The 21,198-nt window shown below is 36.0% G+C and overlaps 1 protein-coding gene across 5 annotated transcripts in view; it reads left to right on the plus strand.

Moving 5' to 3' along the window:
• Positions 1-397: 397 nt before the first annotated feature.
• MIA2 (MIA SH3 domain ER export factor 2) overlaps positions 398-21,198 on the plus strand; it is a 97,176-nt gene continuing 76,375 nt past the window's right edge. For 3 of the 5 annotated variants that reach the window (XM_027521217.1, XM_027521216.1, XM_027521218.1), the window contains exons 1-6: positions 404-723; positions 2,438-2,571; positions 5,421-5,507; positions 9,120-10,350; positions 19,005-19,223; positions 19,328-19,428. In XM_027521217.1, coding sequence (XP_027377018.1) covers positions 609-723; positions 2,438-2,571; positions 5,421-5,507; positions 9,120-10,350; positions 19,005-19,223; positions 19,328-19,428 — 1,887 coding nt within the window. In that variant the 5' untranslated portion in view covers positions 404-608. Of the gene's footprint in view, positions 724-2,437; positions 2,572-5,420; positions 5,508-9,119; positions 10,351-19,004; positions 19,224-19,327; positions 19,429-21,198 lie in introns of all 5 variants that reach the window. The other 2 variants (XR_003507395.1, XM_027521215.1) reach the window with 2 other exon arrangements.

Consider the following 21,198-nt stretch of genomic DNA (forward strand, 5'->3'; position numbering starts at 1 on the left):
ACATTTTAACTATCTTAATACAAGTTTCAACTTCAGAGTAACATAGAAGGTTGTTACAATATGAAAGTGGGATATTTTTTCAAATAACTTTCATCATGATAATCTTGAACCATGCTTTTAATATAAATTATTGTTGCTTCTACATTTAACTATATCTTTCTTGATGCTGGTATTTACATGCAGCAAATACTATATACTTATTGACCGATCTACTCGAAGACTTTAACAGAAAGAGATGAACTACCTTTTGTGGAGGCCATTTAAAAATTGTTCTGTGGAACACAAGGTGCCTTTAAGCAGGAGAGTTTTCCATGGGCCGGCTTTGTAAGACATGACTCCAGCGAAAAATCCCTGTTAATTATTAAACCTTTATGTATAATCTGGATACCTGACACTGCAGATACTGAAGATTGAGAACAGAGAGTGTTTGTCTCTCAAGCCTAAACACGGATAGAAAAAAGTAGTTATGGGGTAGAAGGGGTTGAAAAACCTCAAACCTTTCCCTCTTACATTTAGAAAATAGGCTGGGTTATCTCCTGTTTTGGCTGGCATAACTACTGTCTAAACAATCAGTTTAAACCTTGTTTGGGATTCCTGCTTATTTTAGCATGGCGGATCTTAAAATTCACAGAATCTTCCTTTTGGTTATTTCTCTGACAAAGTGTTTGGAGAGCACAAAACTGCTGGCAGACTTTAAAAAATGTGGTGACTTGGAATGTGAAGGTAAGTTGCTTTTCTTTTTTTCCTCTTAAACTAAGGCTCTGAAATGATATAAAATGTTATTTTGGGCATGTATGATAAAAAAATGAACATCAATATCATTGGGAAATATTTGTAGTTATACGGTATAGTCCATTATAAAAAGGACATGCTAGAAGCAAAACATTTTGTGATAGTTTTTAATGTAAATATAAAGGAGTAAGGATAACCTTATATATAAATATATCAGAAATTATAAGGATATTAATCCAGCTTTCAAAAACAAATTAGCACTTTTACTACTTTTTAAGATAAATGTAAATGATTTATATTAAAAAAATCAGGCCATTTGATAGCTATTTTTATGAAGCTCTTACATTTTTTAGTTTCTGTTTCACAGTCAGGAGTTTCTGACTCTCATGAGTTTTCTAAGACTTTTTATTTCATACTATCATGATTTATTGTCCAAAACTTTAACAAACATTAATCATTTTTGCATAATTTATTATGTAAAAATACTGAAATGAGTTTTAGGAGTTGAAAATTTTATTTATGTCTTTGAATATTAAGCTTTCTTCTACAATGATAAATTAATTTTCATTTTGTTCTTTAAGAACTTATTTTCTGAAATTGGCATTTGGTACAAAATGAATAGCGTCTTTCATCCCAATATATTATAATTGCTTTAAACCTTCTATCCCTCCAGTATGTGAGAATTATTAATTTGCAACATGGAAATTAAAAATGCAAAATATTATTAGTATTAACATAAATAATTTAAAAGTAAATTTTTATGTGTAAACATTTTCTTTAGTAATTTGGATATGTAATTTAGTATAGAGAGAATGTTTACTAGATGATAATATTATTATATAAGAATTATATAATTATATTATCTAATTATGTAATAATAAAACAATTTTTATTTCCTTTTTTACGACTTCATTTTAGTTGCCTTAGAGTTAGGCACATATCATGTAAACAGAACATTCACATTTATAGTAATCGATAAAAGTTATTTTAATTTTAATTGCACAACTTAATCAAAATGTTTTACATATGTCAGTATAATTATAATAGTTAATATGGTATGTATATTACTTTACATGTTGAAGGGCTAAATCTAGCATATGTAGATATAATCGTTCATAGTTACTAAGGGTCTGTTATGTGCTGGGTCTGGAAGATCAGGGGTGTGTATCTAAGCGGAATAAAATAAAATGTAAGATAAGTTTCTATTCCTCCAGCAATTTTCATTCTAGTAAATGATGATAAGACAAGTCAATATGAAATAGTAAATAGGGATACAACATAAGAATAATAGGTAATTTTGAAATTCAGAGAAGGGGCAGAGTAGGCTGGACAAATTAGGGATATCTCATATAAGAAGTAAGATATGAGTTGTCCATTAAGAGAGACTGATGGATTTCTAGAAAGGTTTAGGGAAAAACAGAAAGAAGAGCTTAGAATATAGAAGGCGGATGTTGCAGTGAAAAGAAAGTCAGTTCAGATCTGGCTCCACTATTTATCAGGTGTGTGACCATCTCTTTGAGACTTAATTAAAGGCTCATTTGTTAGTCTAAGATGAGATTATTTCCCTCATAGGCTGTTTTGAGAATTTCATAATAACAATGATAAAAGGTATGAAAGAGCTTATCATGATGCCTGGAATATAGTAGGTGCCAGGAAGAAAACTAATTATCTTTTCCTTCCCTTCTCTACTTTGTGTGTTACATAGCTTTAATAAGCAGAGTCTTCGCCATAAGAGATTACAGAGGACCTGACTGTCGATACCTGAACTTCACTAAGGGAGAAGAGATATCGGTTTATGTTAAACTCTCAGGAAAAAGGGAAGACTTGTGGGCAGGAAGTGTAAGTATCTAATTTTATAAATTGAATACAGAATAAATGACCAGATTGCACGAAGAAGCCTGCTTTTCATCTCTAAAAGAACTTTAACATTTCAAAGTACTATATATATATATGCTATGCTATGCTATGCTATGCTATGCTAAGTCGCTTCAGTCGTGTCCGACTCTGTGCGACCCCATAGACGGCAGCCCACCAGGCTCCCCCGTCCCTGGGATTCTCCAGGCAAGAACACTGGAGTGGGTTGCCATTTCCTTCTCCAATGCATGAAAGTGAAAAGTGAAAGTGAAGTCGCTCAGTCGTGTCCGACCCTCAGAGACCCCATGGACTGCAGCCCTCCAGGCTCCTCCATCCATGGGATTTTCCAGGCAAGAGTACTGGAGTGGGGTGCCATTGCCTTCTCCAATATATATATATATATATACACACACATATATATGTAAAACCTTTATATATATATGTAAAACCTTTATATATATTTATATATACCTTTGACGTATTTAAACAAATGGACATGTTCACTCCTGGTTCCAGAATTTCTATAAAAATAGCTTTGAGGAAGCCAGTCTGATTGGGCTGAAGGCTTAAGAGTGCCTTGAAGTTATTTTACATAGCATGCATAGTTTTTGAACTTAACTTTTATATTTGTTTGGAGAGACCTTAGAGGTACTGATGGAGGTACTGGGTGACTAGGTAAGCCCAGCCATCCTTTGTTGCTACCAACGGCCAAGTTTAAGAGAGACTGGGAAGTTTTAGTTAATCAGATTAAAAGACGTGTCTTGGGACTTCCCTGGCAGTCCAGTGGTTACAGCTGCATGCTATCACCTTTCACTGCCAAGGGTGCAGTTCCATTTCCTAACTGGGAAAACTGAGATATCAGTTGGCCAAAAAAATAAAAAAGACATGTTTTTCTGAGCAAATAAAGGACTTAGTTGCTATTGAAGAGGTCCTCTGAAAGATTAGTAGCCTAAGGAAATGAGGTATATGAATTTTTCATGGAAAAAAAGAATAACTGAGACACTTTTATTTGGCCCAAAGTCCTATTACACTGAAATTCCTAGATGCCTGAATCATCTTTCTGAATATATAACATAGACAAATTAATGATTAATATTTTCAGTTGAAAATAGATTGGTATCTTAGATTATATCATTATGTTTTAGAATGAAAACATACCATGACACATGATTTTATTCCCAAGCTGAGCAAGCATGACCAACCTGATACCTACATCATTTCCATATAGCATATGCATAAGAGCTCTTCCTTGTATAGCATCTACACGGGAAGCCTCTGATCTTTATTTGAAGGAGCAGATTCTACATGGGTCAATCCTGCTTCTTAGCATTAGAGGCTATATGACTGAACCTCAGACATTGTCGACCAGAATTGTTTACCTGGACTTTGCAGCTCCCAAGACTGCTTACTGCTTATGGTTCTTTAAACACATTATTTCTCTGCCTTGAATGCACTGGAGGTATCTAATGCAACAATAAGAAAAATGAAACAGTAGGTATCATAAGAAGAAAGCATTCTTTCTTGCCTACTATGTGTGAAAATGATAGTTCCGCACAAAGCAACATGTAATGTGTGGAGCCAGGGTGAAGTTTCAAGCACACTTAGTTTTGTGCTTTAGGTGTCCAGTCCAGGCAGATAGCCATTTAAGAAGCCACACTGTGGGCTTCCCTGGTGTCTCAGTGGTAAAGAATCCACCTGCCAGTGCAGGAGACATGGGTTTGATCTCTGATCTGGGAAGACCCCACATGCTGCCAAGCAACTGAGACCGTGGACCACAGTTATTGAACCCACACTCTAGAGCCTAGGAGTCACAACTACTGAAGCCCATGTGCTCTAGAGCCCATGCTCTGCAACGAGAGAAGCCACTGCGATGAGAAGCCTGCACACCACAACTAGAGAACAGACCCTGCTTTCTGCAACTAGAGAAAAGCCTGCATAGCAACAAAGACATAGCACAGCCAAAAATAAGTAAATAAATAAAATTAAAAGAATCTACACTGTGTGATTAAGACTCTGGGCTTTCGTTGCTGAGGGCCTGGGTTCAATCCCTGGTCAAAGAACTAAGATCCTGCAAACCAGGTTTTGCGACCATAGAAAAGAAGCCACATTGTGGAGTTCGCTTTGTCAGTTTTCAAATAGTTGCAGCAACTGAAGAGCTGAAAAAATCAGAATTGAGGTATAATGGTGCTAAATCAAAGGGCCAAAAGAAATACACTCTTTAAACTTGGACAGGGGTAGGAAATGGGCTGAGAGTGGCCGTGTGAAGCCTTCACTCTTGGGGGACATCTTGAAGGCACTTAAACAAGATTGAGAGGATCTCTGTCACCAAGGTACAGAAGTTAAATGGAACCCAATTCCCTCTAGAGGACTTGTAGATGTTTACTATCTTGATGAATCCATCTTGGCTCTTCAGAGTTTAAACATCTTATTTTGACATCCTGAAAATGTTGAATATGTCACAGCTCCATCTAGCTTGGCTACTGTCACCATTCCCTTGTTTTTTGATATTCCAGGTTTATTAGTATAAATCTGTGGTCCACTAGGCAAGAAAGGTCATTAAGAACAGAAAGAGGAAGAAAATGAGTGGTTTTCCCTCTGAAATCTGAAAAAGTGCCATTTTATAGCTTGTCCCTTTGTTCCCTCAAATTAACCCTGTTCTGTTGAGTAGCAAATGGAATATGATTTCATTGGACTTTCTTTTAGATGGTAAATGAAAACCAATTAATATTTGTGATTTGAAATACATGAAAGTCAAGGACATGGAACAAAATTAGGCTCAATAGCTATTGCTTTGATCACTCTTACTTGCTAATATTTATTCTTCATTTTGATAGAAAGGAAAGGACTTTGGATATTTTCCCAGAGATGCAGTCCAGATCGAAGAAGTATTCATATCTGAGGAAGTTCAAATACCAACAAAAGTGAGTAAACAGATTTTGGTTGTTAATTGAACTGATTTATTTTTTAAAGTAAATTTATATATTTTTTCTCTAACAAAAGAAATAATTGTAAACACCCAAGAATTCTCTTTTCCAATTACCAGTTTTCCTTTTCTTCTTCCTCCTTTTAATGAATGTATTCTTTATTTAATTTATTTTTAAATTAATTGATATTGGAGTATAGTTATTCTGTGTGTGTGTGTGTGTGTGTGTGTGTGTTAGTCATTCATTCATGTCTGACTCTTTGTGACCCCTTTGGACAGTAGCCCACCAGGATCCTCTGTCCATGATATTCTCAAGGCAAGAATATTGGATGGGGTTGCCATTCCCTTAACGGTTATTAGTTGAATTTAAAATTTCTTGATTAACACAGTTTTCTGTGGTGTAAGTGCTCATTAGTTATACATCTTATATAGTGGATACATAAAATAGTCTTAAGTGGAGAAGGAAATGGCAACCCACTCCAGTATTCTTGCCTAGAGAATCCTGTGGACAGAGGAGCCTGGTGGGCTGCTGTCCATGGGGTCGCATAGAGTCAGACACAACGGAAGCAACTTAGCATGCATGCCTTGGAGAAGGAAATGGCAACCCATTCCAGTATTCTTGCGTGGAGAATCCCAGGGATGGAGGAGCCTGGTGGGCTGCTGTCTATGGGGGTGCACAGAGTCAGACACGACTGAAGCGACTTAGCTGTAGCAGCATCAGTGCCACAAAGTGAAATATAGATCACTAACTACAAACCACCAAAGAGTTCCATTTCCACTTAAACCAAGGTCACACACTTTATGTCTGAACTTTTTTTATTTTTTGTCTTCATTCATATCTTGGTAGTTTTCCCTGCTTTCCAATAAAGTTTTTCTATGAGGGGTATTATATAAAAAAAAATAGTCTTAAGAACTAACACTAGGAATAGTTTGAGTATGTGAATAATATCAGGTAAAACAGGGTTAATGACAAAGATTTTGCTTACTGAAAAATTAGCAGGCAGTAGAATACAGTGGTTTAGAGCATCAATTCTAGAGATGGGCTGGGTTCAAAGCCTGACTTAGACAGTTGTCATGTGATCTTTGTGCCTTTTTTCTCATTTGTAAAATGAGGGTGATGATTATAAACTTACCTCATGAATGTATTGAGGAAAAAAGAGCATATGAAAGCACATAAAACAGCATTTACTAAGTGCTATGTAAATCTTAGATATTATTACTAATGTTATTGTCCTCCTGAGACAGAGTCTATTTCCCATCATACTCTCTAGGTCTCCAATCTGTAAACCTCTTTTGCTGTTGGATTTTTAACTGAGTTTGATAATGCTGGGCTTGATAATGAGAAAGGGAATCAGAAGGTGACTTTTCAATACGTGAATTTGACTAGCACATTTAACTCAGATTCTGTGTCGATCTCTGGATCAGCAAGATCCTCTGGAGGAGAATATGGGCACCCACTCCACAATTCTTGCCTGGAAAATCCCGTGGACAGAGAAACCTGGCAGGCTATGGTCCATAGGATCACAAAGAGTCGGACACAACTGAAGCAACTTAGCACACACACACACGCAGGTTAAGCCAGTTTACCTTAAATGAGGTCAGTGTGAAGTCAGTTCTGCCTGGTTAAGTAAACTGTCTATTATTTGGCTCTTTCCCAGCACAAATTCTGGGATTAACTGTCTATTCACTCTGTAACTATTGGTCCTGCCAGTTCTGTCTCCAAAATATATCTATCTGTCTTCTCTTCCTTTTTACTCTCCCTATAGCTCTGACTCAAGGCATAATTACCTCCTGAGTAGAACCTGCAGTAGATTTCTAACTGGTCTTTCTACCTTTACTTTTGCCCTCTTCCAATTCATTCTCTAAACAGCCATGAACCTTAGTCATGAATCAGAATTCAAAAAATTAGATCTTGTCATTCACTTGGTTTAAAGCCTTTCAACAGCTTTGCGTTGCATCTGACTCCTTACCTGGCTCTGCATGATCTGTTCCTGCCCTCTGCTGACCCTGTCTTATGCCCTTCTTCTGGCCCCCACTATGCTCCTAGCCATGCTGGCCTATTGACTGTTCTTAGACCATGCCAAGCGCTTTCCGTGCCTAAAAACCCAAATAGGTCATTCTCTTTGTTTGGAGTGCTTTCCCTAAGTTCTTCATCTGGTTAGTTCCTCCTTATCCTTTTGTTGTTGTTTAGTCGTTAAGCTGTAGGTCGCAGCTTAAACATCAGTGCCTCAGAGAGCTCTTTCATGATGGTTCTAAAGGAATTATTTCTTCTCAACCACAGCTTCCTGTTTATTTCCTGCATAGCACTTATCACAGTCTATTATTTATTGTTTCTATCATTTACTATAGAATTTCAGTACTTGGCACAGAGCAGAGCACATAGTAGGCATATAGGAGGCCCAAATTCTTAGGTCAAGTCCCCTGGGAAATAGATGGACTTTTGCATCCAAGAAGTGCACTGGGGGTGGGTACTCTTAAGAATAGCACTTATAAGGAAACACCAGAAAAAGCAGGATTGGACAGACAGAGAAGTTGAACTATGATGCAGTTGCAGCAATGATTTCAGGTGATTCTATAAGGAACTTAGACACTGGGATGGCCTTTCAGATTTGTTCTGAATAGAGGCAAGGGGTTGGGCCTTTTTATCCTTGCACAGCTGGCTCATCTAGGGTAGTATAACCTTGGGCTACATTAGGCTAGTATTTACTAGAGACAGTTGCTATTTCAAGTATTTGATTCATTTAATCTTTCACAACAGCCCTATAAGGTATTATTTTTCTTATTTTACAAATGAAGAGACTGAGGCATAGAAAGATCATCTAATTCACCCAAGGTCACAAAGCTAGTAAACAGCAGGATTAAGATTTCAATCCATAGTGTTTGGCTCCAGTGTCTATTAATCACCTACAGTGTTGCAGTGCCAAAATTATACTGTAAAAAATTGTAATTCTGAAGTTTATTTTTTGTAAAATTCTGAGTTTTATTCTCATTTTATAATGGTGATAACCAAAGAGTAGTGCATATCAGTGTCTCATACCTTCAGATAAAAAAAATAGCTTTTACCATTTTATTCTTGAAAATTTGGTTGTTCTGTGAGATGAGCAAGGGGATCCCTGCCTCCATTGGCTGTTTGCAATAACTCAATGAAAGAAGCCTAAGTGTTTTAGTGTAGCTTCTAACCAGGCCATCATGCTTTAGAGTCTGGTTTTTCTGAGCTGTGATCATGTTCTGTAAGTTCCACTCTGAAACCACGGCACAGCTCCATGTGTCCATTCAGTGTACCCTTACAAGGAGCAAGGTTTTGTGGCCATGTACGCCTTTTCATTAGAGTTACTTTGCAGAATATACTCAGTACTAGATTGCCTTTTCTTCTAAAGTTCTTCAACTATTTGATAACAAATCCTAATGCAAATGATATAAACCTAACTGAGGTTTATATCACTAACCCTGAAAAGTCAGTTATGATACAAGTGTTTGCAATTAGGAGTTTTTGCTCAGCTATTGAGCTAGTTGTGTGGCCTTGGGAAAATGACACTCATTTGGAATGATTTTGGACAAACAAGGAGTTTCAGTATATTAATGTTAATCATATATTTATTTTTCCTTTTAGGAATCTGACTTTTTCTGTCTTCTTGGAATAAGCTACATATTTGAAAATCAAGCTAGTGAGTTAAACAGTGATAATAGTGAAAATATGTATCCATATGAAGAAGATAATGACCTCAAATCTAGTGTATATGAAAGTGATTTTCAGATAGAACCTGGCTTTTATTCAACTTCTGAAAGTAGTTTGTTTGAAGACCGATTTCCAGCTTCAGAGGCTCCTGAAGATATCAGAAGTACTAGTGAATTAGAAGATTGGGAAGCAGAAACTGAAAGTATGGAACAGTATCTTATTCCAGAAGAGGATCATGTCCCACCATCTTCAGCTGTCCCTGAAGTGAAAGGATGGTTTGGATTTGGAGAGGACCAAGCTGAAGAAAAGCCTTTTGAATCAGTTACTGAACCTCAAGAAGAAAGCTCATTTCTAAGTAGACAAATAGCAGTGGAAGATGGGAATGACCAAGAGGAATTAAACAGTGGTGAGCCCCAAACAGAACATAAGCAAGAACTTGAATTAGAGTTTGATTCAGTGCCAAAGGAACAGTCTGAACTGTTAGTATCTGAGTTAGAGCACATTCTCAATCCTCAAGACACTGGTTGGTTTGGTGGTGGATTTACAAGTTATTTGGGTTTTGGAGGTGAGGATACAGAGCTTGAGTTATCATCCAAAGAAAGCAACCCACTGTTAGAAGATGTTCCTAGTTCCATATCCTCTGAGGAAGAACCCACTGTTCCGTGTACAGAAATATTAACAGAAAAGGAAGACGTAATCACTAATGAGAGCTCAATTCTCAGGCCAAGTTGGTTTGATTTTGGTTTTGCTATGCTAGGCTTCACATATGCTAATGAAGATAAAATGATATCAGATGATGGAAAAAATGAAGAAGGAGGTGAGGAAGATAAACATAGACATCCTTCAACAAGTGAATTTGACCCTGATAAGGAACAAGAAATAAAACTAATAAAAGTTACAGAAACTGAAAATCAAGTAGGCAAGGAAAGGGTCTTAGAGAAAACAGAGGATTCTGATACTGTACCATATTTTAAAAAGTTATTGTATAATTTTGACAACCGCTGGAGGTTCCAGAACACTCCAAAGGAAATGGAATTGACATTTCCCAAACAGACTCTGGATGAAAGTAATGTAGGTGAAAATGATAAAACAGAAGAATTTTCAGCTGAAAAGTACCCCACAGATAATATAGAAGATATGTTGAAAAGTGGTTACAGTCAGCCAGGTTAGTATAAAAATATCTATAATGTGATTTCTTTTTTAAACATAGGAAAAAGTGAAATTGCTAGTTGCTCAGTCGTGTCTGCTTTTTGAGGTGCCATGGACTGTAGCCCGCCAGGCTCCTCTGTCCATGAATTCTCCAGGCCAGAATATTGGAGTGGGTAGCCATTCTCTTCTTCAGGTTATCTGCCCAACCCAGGGGTCAAACCTGGGTCTCCCACATTATAGGCAGATTCTTTACAGTCTGAGCCTATTTTTAAAAGTACAAATCACATGAAAAATCCAGGAATCCTTGTTTTTCTAAATAAACAATAATCAGCAACAACCTTGTCAATCACCCTTTTATCAATATATCTGGTTTGCTCTGGGACTTAGTAGATCTTAAAGTAAAGTGAAAGTCAGTCAGTCATGTCCAGCTCTTTGTGACCCCATGGACTGGGGCCTGCCAGGCTCCTCTGTTCATGGAGCTCTCCAGGCAAGAATACTGGAGTCGGTTGCCATTCCATGCTCCAGGGGCTCTTCCCAACTCAGGGTTCAAACACAGGTCTCCCACATTGCAGGTGGGTTCTTTACTGTCTGAGCCACCAGGGAAGTGCTTAGTAGATCTTAATATCATAAAATCTCAAGGGAAAAGGAATGATTGGATGTATATGGATATTTCAAGGAGATCTCTAGGTATTTTACAATAAGTTTTAATCAAACTTCTATATGTAGACAGGTTTAAAAATATATGTAGTGCTAAGGCTTTTTTTTTCCCTAAACAAAAGCAATTTCTGTTCCCTTTGTCCATCTCTACTTCCACCTCTCTCCCAAGGATAATAATTTCTTTTATTTTTTAGAGAATATTTCTTTTAGTATTTATCTATTTTCTAAATAAAATATTTATATTGTTCTCCTTTGATTAACCTATTTTAGATAATGTCCATTGACTTTCTGTTCTGTTAGGTGATAATTTTTGCTTATTAGGTTATTTTAAAAACAACTTTCATTACTTTAAAATAGCCTTGGTTTCTAAATTATATTTTATTCTAGATCTATAGTTCCTCACCTCCCCATTAAGAAGATCTGTGATAACAAGGGTTTTCTTTAAGTGTACAAGGTAATATGGAAACTCAAGCAAAAACAATGTAAAACGTTTTCCACATTGTCCATCAAGTCTCTCAATTCTGGGAGCTCAACAGAAGGCAACAGAAGAGAGCAGAGTAGCAGAGGAGACTTCTAGGTGTCCAGGCATCAGTGACACCTATGATTAAAAACACGTGGATTATATTTTAAGTAGAGTTATATAACATGACTTTCGCATATCTCCATTCTGTCTTTATGATGGACAGATTAGAAACTCAACAAATATTGGCCAATAATACAGAAATGATTGAACTTTAGAATGACATAAAAACTTTCACAAGAAGAGATCAATAATGTTGCAAACTCAGAAAGAAACACATTTCACTGGAGCTGGTTGATTTTCTTGAATTTCCAGAAGAACTATATGTTATTTCTTAATATTCTATAAAATGTGAGTTCTTTATTTGATCAACATCCTCTAACCAGAATATAGACTTTAGATTCTAAGTGAAGTGAAAGTATTATTCGCTCAGTCATGTCAGACTCTTTGAGACCCCATGGCCTGTAGCCGGCTAGGCTCTTCTGTTCATGGAATTCTCCAGGCAAGAATACTAGAGTGGGTAGCCATTCCCTTCTCTAGGGGATCTTCCTGACCCACGGATTGAACTTGGGTCTCCTGCATCGCAGGCAGATTCTTTACCATCTGGGCCACCTCTAACACTTTTCTAAATAAGAAAGGTGTAGATATGATGATTTTCATGACTGAAAACATTAGAGACCTAGATTTTCAAAGGCTGGAGGAAATTATTTTATTCTAAGCTTGTTAGATCCTAAAGAGATATTTGTGAAAAAGCAGATAAGAGTAACTGGAAAGAAGAGACTAAAACAAAGTAATATCAACCCAGAAATATAGACGTTTCAAAATATAGATATATAAAAATATTTTAGAGCTTATATATAGAAACTTCAGGGCATTCTGAATATCATTTTAGTAGAATTTATTTCATGTAGTGATGCTGGGAAAATATGCAATTATAACTAGTTTTGAAGGATTTTTATAAAAGTGCTAAGAAATTCTTTTAAGGTTCAGAAAAAAGATGCCTTACTCTACAAATATTTCAAAACATTTCACTATTAACTAAATGAAAACAAACTAAGGTCATGCAAAGTTTGCTATTAAAAAAGAGAATACTAAAGAAAGGATTCAGTTAATGCCACAGAGTCTATTTTCTGGATATTGGAGAAATAGCTAAAATAGCCAATATTTTCAGATAATTTCACTACCCCTTTTAGGGAATAACAAGTGAAAACTGGACTTATTTGTAAAGAATGCATAAGAAAAATGAATCGCTGATCTTGAATAAGTATTTGTGAAAAGTTGAGGCTTGAGATAACACATTTACAAAAAGCCAATATTGCTGATCTAAGAATTTACAAAATAAATTAATTAGATAAGTTATTTATATTACAATATTAATAGCTATTTTACAAAAGGATTCCAACTGAGCTTATTTAAATAATGAATTTTCCAAGTACAGTTAAATATGAAAGAATATTATTTTATTTGAATTAAAACTTTATTAATTTATTAAAAATTATAAGAAAGGCATAACTATCTAATGTAAATCTTTTTTAAAAATTGAAGTACTTACAATATTTTAGGTATACAGCAAAGTGATTCAGTTGTATATATATATATATAATATATATACATATAAGAACATATATGAATATACAGATAAGAATATATATTACTTTTCAGATTGTTTTCAATTATAGGTTATTATAAGATATTGAATATAGTTTCCTGTGCTATTATTAGGACCTTGTTGTTTATTTTATATACAGTAGTATATAAATGTTAATCCCAAATTCTTAATTTATCCCTCCCTTTCTTTCCTTTCGGTAACTGTAAGTTTGTTTTCTGTCTGAGTCTATTTCTGTTTTGTAAATAAGTTCATTTGTATCACTTCCACATGTAAGTGATATCATATGATATTTGTCATTCACTATCTGACTTCATCTAGTATGATAATCTCTAGGTCTATCCAATGCTGCAAATAGCATTATTTCATTCTTTTTTATGGCCTATAGTCCATTGTATGTGAATACATACAATTTTCTTTTTCTGTTCATCTGTTGATAGACATTTAAATTGCTTCCATGTCTTGGCTATTGTAAATAATGCATGTATATTTTCAAATTATAGTTTTTTCCCAGTATATGGCCAGGTGTGGGGTTGTTGGATCCTATGGAAGTTCTATTTTTAATTTTTTAAGGGACCTCCATGCTGTTCTCCCTAGTGGCTGCACCAGTTTATGTTCCCACCAAAGTACAGAAGGCTTTCCTTTTATCCACACCCTTTTCAGTATTCATTGTTGACTTTTTGATGATGGCCAAAACTCCCCAGGTCAGTAGGTGCCCAGTATGCTACTGGAGATCATTGGAGAAATAACTCCAGAAAGAATGAAGGGATGGAGCCAAAGCAAAAAGAGTACCTAGCCGTGGATGTGACTGGTGATAGAAGCCAGGTCCAATGCTGTAAAGAGCAATATTGCATAGGAACCTGGAATGTCAGGTCCATGAATCAAGGCAAATTGGAAGTGGTCAAACAAGAGATGGCAAGAGTGAATGTCGACATTCTAGGAATCAGCGAACTGAAACGGACTGGAATGGGTGAATTTAACTCAGATGACCATTGTATCTACTACTGCGGGCAGGAATCCCTCAGAAGAAATGGAGTGGCCATCATGGTCAACAAAAGAGTCCAAAATGCAGTACTTGGATGCAATCTCAAAAACGACAGAATGATCTCTGTTCGTTTCCAAGGCAAACCATTCAGTATCACAGTAATCCAAGTCTATGCCCCAACCAGTAATGCTGAAGAAGCTGAAGTTGAACGGTTGTTTGAAGGCCTACAAGACCTTTTAGAACTAACACCCAAAAAAGATGTCCTTTTCATTATAGGGGACTGGAATGCAAAAGTAGGAAGTCAAGAAACACCTGGAGTAACAGGCAAATTTGGCCTTGGAATACGGAATGAAGCAGGGCAAAGACTAATAGAGTTTTGCCAATAAAATGCACTGATCATAACAAACACCCTCTTCCAACAACACAAGAGAAGACTCTATAGATGGACATCACCAGATGGTCAACACCGAAATCAGATTGATTATATTCTTTGCAGCCAAAGATGGAGAAACTCTATACAGTCAGCAAAAACAAGACCAGGAGCTGACTGTGGCTCAGACCATGAACTCCTTATTGCCAAATTCAGACTTAAATTGAAGAAAGTGGGGAAAACCACTAGACCATTCAGGTATGACCTAAATCAAATCCCTTATGATTATACAGTGGAAGTGAGAAATAGATTTAAGGGCCTAGATCTGATAGATAGAGTGCCTGATGAACTATGGAATGAGGTTCGTGACATTGTACAGGAGACAGGGATCAAGACCATTCCCATAGAAAAAAAATGCAAAAAAGCATAATGGCTGTCTGGGGAGGCCTTACAAATAGCTGTGAAAAGAAGAGAAGTGAAAAGCAAAGGAGAAAAGGAAAGATATAAACATCTGAGTGCAGAGTTCCAAAGAATACCAAGGAGAGATAAGAAAGCCTTCCTCAGTGATCAGTGCAAAGAAATAGAGGAAAACAACAGAATGGGAAAGACTAGAGATCTCTACAAGAAAATTAAAGATATCAAAGGAACATTTCATGCAAAGATGCGCTCAATAAAGGACAGAAATGGTATGGACCTAATAGAAACAGAAGATATTAAGAAGAGGTGGCAAGAATACACAGAAGAACTGTACAAAAAAGATCTTCACGACCCAGATAATCACGGTGGTGTGATCACTGACCTAGAGCCAGACATCCTGGAATGTGAAGTCAAGTGGGCCTTAGAAAGCATCACTATGAACAAAGCTAGTGGAGGTGATGGAATTCCAATTGAGGTATTCCAAATCCTGAAAGATGATGCTGTGAAAGTGCTGCACTCAGTATGCCAGCAGGTTTGGAAAACTCAGCAGTGGCCACAGGACTGGAAAAGGTCAGTTTTCATTCCAATCCCAAAGAAAGGCAATGCCAAAGAATGCTCAAACTACTGCACAATTGCACTCATCTCACACACTAGTAAAGTAATGCTCAAAATTCTCCAAGCCAGGCTTCAGCAATATGTGAACCGTGAACTTCCTGATGTTCAAGCTGGTTTTAGAAAAGGCAGAGGAACCAAAGATCAAATTGCCAACATCCACTGGATCATGGAAAAAGCAAGAGAGTTCCAGAAAATCATCTATTTCTGCTTTATTGACTATGCCAAAGCCTTTGACTGTGTGGATCACAATAAACTGTGGAAAATTCTGAAAGACATGGGAATACCAGACCACCTGACTGCCTCTTGAGAAATTTGTATGCAGGTCAGGAAGCAACAGTTAGAACTGGACGTGGAACAACAGACTGGTTCCAAATAGGAAAAGGAGTTCGTCAAGGCTGTATATTGTCACTCTGTTTATTTAACTTATATGCAGAGTACATCATGAGAAACGCTGGACTGGAAGAAACACAAACTGGAATCAAGATTGCTGGGAGAAATATCAATAACCTCAGATATGCAGATGACACCACCCTTATGGCAGAAAGCGAAGAGGAACTAAAAAGCCTCTTGATGAAAGTGAAAGTGGAGAGTGGAAAAGTTGGCTTAAAGCTCAACATTCAGAAAATTAAGATCATGGCATCTGGTCCCACCACTTCATGGGAAATAGATGGGGAAACAGTGGAAACAGTGTCAGAGTTTATTTTTCTGGGCTCCAAAATCACTACAGATGGTGACTGCAGCCATGAAATTAAAAGACGCTTACTCCTTGGAAGGAAAGTGATGACCAACCTAGATAGCATGTTCAAAAGCAGAGACATTACTTTGCCAACAAAGGTTCGTCTAGTAAAGGCTATGGTTTTTCCTGTGGTCATGTATGGATGTGAGCGTTGGACTGTGAAGAAGGCTGAGTGCCGAAGAATTGATGCTTTTGAACTGTGGTGTTGGAGAAGACTCTTGAGAGTCCCTTGGACTGCAAGGAGATCCAACCAGTCCATTCTGAAGGAGATCAGCCCTGGGATTTCTTTGGAAGGAATGATGCTGAAACTGAAACTCCAGTAGTTTGGCCACTTCATGTGAAGAGTTGACTCATTGGAAAAGACTCTGATGCTTGGAGCGATTGAGGGCAGGAGGAGAAGGAGACAACAGAAGATGAGATGGCTGGATGGCATCACTGACTCAATGGACGTGAGTCTGAGTGAACTCTGGGAGTTGGTGATGGACAGGGAGGCCTGGCGTGCTGCGATTCATGGGATCGCAAAGTGTTGGACACGACTGAGCGACTGATCTGATCTGATTCTGGCTGGTGTGATACTTCACTGTAGGTTTGATTTACATTTCTCTAATAATTAGAGATGTGCTTCTTCTTAGCCATCTGGATGTCTTCTTTGAAGAAATATCTATTTAGGTCTTCCACTCATTTTTGATTGAGTTGTTTGCTTTTTTGATATTGACCTGTATGAGCTGTTTGTATATTTTGGAAATCAATCCCTTGTCCTTCGCAACCTTTGCAAATATTTTCTCCCACTTCCTAGGTTGTCTTTTTGTTTTGTTTATGGTTTCTTTTGTTGTGCAAAGATTTTTAGTTTAACTAGGTCCCATTTATTTTTGGTTTTGTTTTCTTTACTCTAGGAGACAGATTCCCCAATATATTGCTGTGATTTATATCAAAAAGTTTTCTACCATTGTTTTCCTCTAGGAATTTTATAGTATCCAGTCTTATAGTTAGGTCTTTAAATTTTTTGTGTATGGTATTAGAGAATGTTCTAATTTCATTCTTTTACATGTTGCTCTCTAGTTTTCCCTGTACAACTTTTTGAAGAAACTATCTTTTCTACATTGTATATCCTTATCTCTTTTGTTGTAGATTAATTGATCATAAGTGTGTGGGCCTATTTCTGGGCTCTCTAGAGTATTCCATTGATCCATGTATCTATTTTTGTTCCAGTATCATACTATTTTCATGATTGTAGCTTTGTGGTATAGGCTGAAGTCAGGGAGTATGATTACTCCAGCTCTATTCTTCTTTTTCAAGATTCAATATTCTTCAATTTCAAGATTGCTTTGGCTTCTAATGTAAATCCTAAGGCTTACATTTAAGTAATGTAAAAATAATACCTCAGAAATATAATTAAATATGAAAATAATATAGCAAGTTTTCATTTTTTTTACATATATTTATTTCAAGTGCAGTATAAGATAATATTTTAAAAAGAATCAATCTAGGCACACAAAAATTTTGTGAAATTAATTGTTGAATAAGTTGATGTTTGATGCCATCAAACATCATTGTAGATCACTATTTGAGTCCTGTATTTACAATGGTCCAATTATATTCAAACTCCTGAAATGATTGGTCATTTTAAATTTTAATGTCCACATGTGGCATTATTAAATTACAGGTATCTGTTTGCTCACTTGGGACTTTCATCTTTTAAACAATGCTGACTAAGTGACAGCATGAAAATGATATGTTACATTCATAACTCAAAGAGCGAAGTTAGATAATGAATAATTAAGTTAGGACTATTCTTTAATATTGTTTTTCAGGACTGCAGTGATACTTTTCTATCCTTGTCTTGAAAAGTAACTGAGAAATAAATCCTACAATTTACTTGACTACTATACCTTAGGCTGGGACTAGTTAGAACCTTTTTTAAAAAAAAAATCCTAAAAAAAAAAAAAAATATCCTGTTTGATTAGTTCATTGAATCAAGTAATCAGTTTAAACTATATTTGAAAATTAAATTGATGGCCGTGTGACATGGCATGCACATAAATATATGGTGCAACATTACAAATGTGGAAAATTATAACACATATATTTCTAATTAAATTTTTTTCTTAATTTTGGAGAAGGGTAGTCCTTTTTAAGGGCTTCCCAGGTGGATGAGAGGTAAAGAATCTGCTTGCCAATGCACGTCAGGTACTCCCTGGGTTTGGAAGAGCCCCTGAAGAAGGAAATGGCAATCTGCTCCAATAGTCTTGCCTGAAAAATCCCATGGACAGAGGAGCCTGGCAGGCTACATTCCATGGGATCACAAAAGTTGGACACAACTTAGTGACTAAACAACAATTACAACAATCCTCTTTAAAGTGAATTTTCTCGAGATGTGCATATATATATATATGTATATATATATCTTCATATATACAGGGCCATGAGCGAAAGGATGCAGGTGGCCTCCAGAAGGTAGAAAAAGCAAGGAAATGAATTCTCCTCTAGACCTCCAGAAGGAATACAGCCCTGCCACAGCCTTGGTTTTAGGATTTCTGATTTCCAGAAACATATTTGTGTTGTTTAAGCCATTAAGTGTTTGTTAATTTGTATCTGCAGTAGGAACTAATACAGACTATAAAGTTGTTTCAAATGAATTCTTTCCATAATGAAGAATCACAATGCCCACAAAGATTCAAAGGATGACCTGCCTAGAAAAAAAAATAGGAAGCCTACAACAAAGTAAACATTATTAAAAACCCTAAACATTTCTCTCTATTTGCAGATATGGACTCTGAAATAGAGTTCCCTATGAGAATTATTGAAGAAGCTCATTTCAAAACTCTATCTTCTGAAAATAGTGATGAAAAATTAAAAATATCACTAGACACTGAAAGGCCTACTCAGGTGGAAATGGACACATCTATGGAAAATACCCTGTCAAACAGTCAGATCCTTTCAACTGATTACTCTTTATCTTCTCAAAATTACATTGCTAAAAAAGGTAAGAAACAAGTTATTTGTTCTCTAATGCAGCAATTAAGGAAGAAATTAAACTCAAAATTTGTATCTTATCATGTATTAACATTTTAATTTATAAATTGACAGAAGATGCTTCTTGGCGTCAGCTTCTGGAATATTTATTTCAAATTGATGTTTATGATTTCCTGAATTCTGCATTTTCACCAATTGTAATTCTTATAGAAGGGGTAAGTTGACCTTTTAGATATTTTTCAATACTTTTATGTGTGTGCTAAGTAGAGTCAGTTGTGTCTGACTCTTTGTGAAGCTATAAACTGCAGGCTGCCAGGTCTACATCATGGGATGATGTAGGCAAGAATATTGGAGTGGGTTGCCATTTCCTTCTCCAGGGGATCTTCCCGACCAATGAATCGAACCTGAGTTTCTATCTCTTGCATTGACAGGTGGGTTCTTTATCACTAGCGCCACCCAATAATTTTACCTATTTTACTAAATATAGGAATAACTGAAAATTATGTTTGAGTGAATCCTCCCTATGTAAATATTATTGATGCATAATATTTCTCTTTGCATAAAATCTTATATGAAGCTTTTCCCTTATATGAGTATTTTGTTGCATAGATGTTCTTAAAGATATTTTTTAAAGCCTTTCCTTAAACTTTGTTGATCTTGAGCATTAGGGTTTTTTCCTTCTCTTTTTTTTTTTTTAATCAGAGGAAATCATACTAAGATTTAACTCAGAAATAATATGAACTGAAATTTAATCTTAAGGAAATTATTATTTGAATGACAGCTGTGACCTCAAAATGATGTAATGAGAATCTTACAAAACAACTAGTACTTCAACATTTAACCAAGTCATAACTAAAATTCTAAAATCTGTCTGCTTTTTCATTTATTGTAATTTGTATTAAATTCTATCTCATTTATTGTAAATGAAATATTACAAAAGGATCTAGCTGTAGTATTTGGCACATAAGGTCTTTTGCAAGTGTTTCTTCCTTTTCTCATTTACTGCTATTATATAAATAATTGAGGAAGCACTTCTGTCTTCTCATTTACATTTTAAGATGAAACTTAACAGTGGTTGCCTTCAAGGAGTTCATTCTAGTTGGACACAGTAAAAAAAGCAATAATTGTACGTGCTGTAATGGCCACAGGATGCTACTGATACACAGGAGGAGCTGCCTGGTAGACTGACTGGAAATGGTAGGTAGAGAGAGTGGGGAGGAGGAGCCTGGGAAAATGTCCCAGAAGAGATCTTACTTGAGCTGATCTTGAAGAAAGAGTAGGAGTTAGCCAGGCAAGAAAGGATGAACATTCTAGGTTGAGAGTGCATTTTAAAAAGTACAGAAGTGGGAGAGATTCTGGCATTTCTAAGCAATTCAGTCTGATTGAATTTATAAGCAATAAATTTATAAGCAATTTATAAGTAATTCAGTCTGACTGAATATTGGGATTGAAGTTGAATACTGGGATTAAAGAGAAAGGTTAGCTTTGCATTTGTGCTGGGAAGTTGAACTCTATCTTTTCAATAATGGGGCACTTTTTAAAATTTATTTTTAATTGGAGGATAATTGCTTTGAGTAAAGTGAAAAAGTTTCATGTATGAAGTCTGTCAATCAACATTGTCAATATTAATAAGAATTGACTGAAAACCAGAGGAAGGGAGCCCAATCAAGAAGTTATCACTTCAGTTCAGGAAATAAATTGTGAAGGTCTAAATTAGGGTTTATAAACTCAAATGAAATGAGTGAAGCACAGGTAAAGGAGAGAACTGTAGCCAACTAGAAAATGTATGCCTTCTCAAAGGATATAGCTTCTTCAGTCTTTTTTTTCCAGATCTTCTGATATTTCAAGAAAAGTTGGAAATCTAGATTTTTTTGTGTGTGAAATCTCCCATTTTTAAAAAAGAACCTGTTTTTTAAAAATAATATTTAAAAATATTGATTTATTTGTGGCTGTGTTGGGTCTTCATTGCTGCACAGGTTTTTTCT

This window comes from Bos indicus x Bos taurus, chromosome 21, assembly GCF_003369695.1.
Source record: "Bos indicus x Bos taurus breed Angus x Brahman F1 hybrid chromosome 21, Bos_hybrid_MaternalHap_v2.0, whole genome shotgun sequence".
Taxonomy (NCBI): Eukaryota; Metazoa; Chordata; class Mammalia; order Artiodactyla; family Bovidae; genus Bos; species Bos indicus x Bos taurus.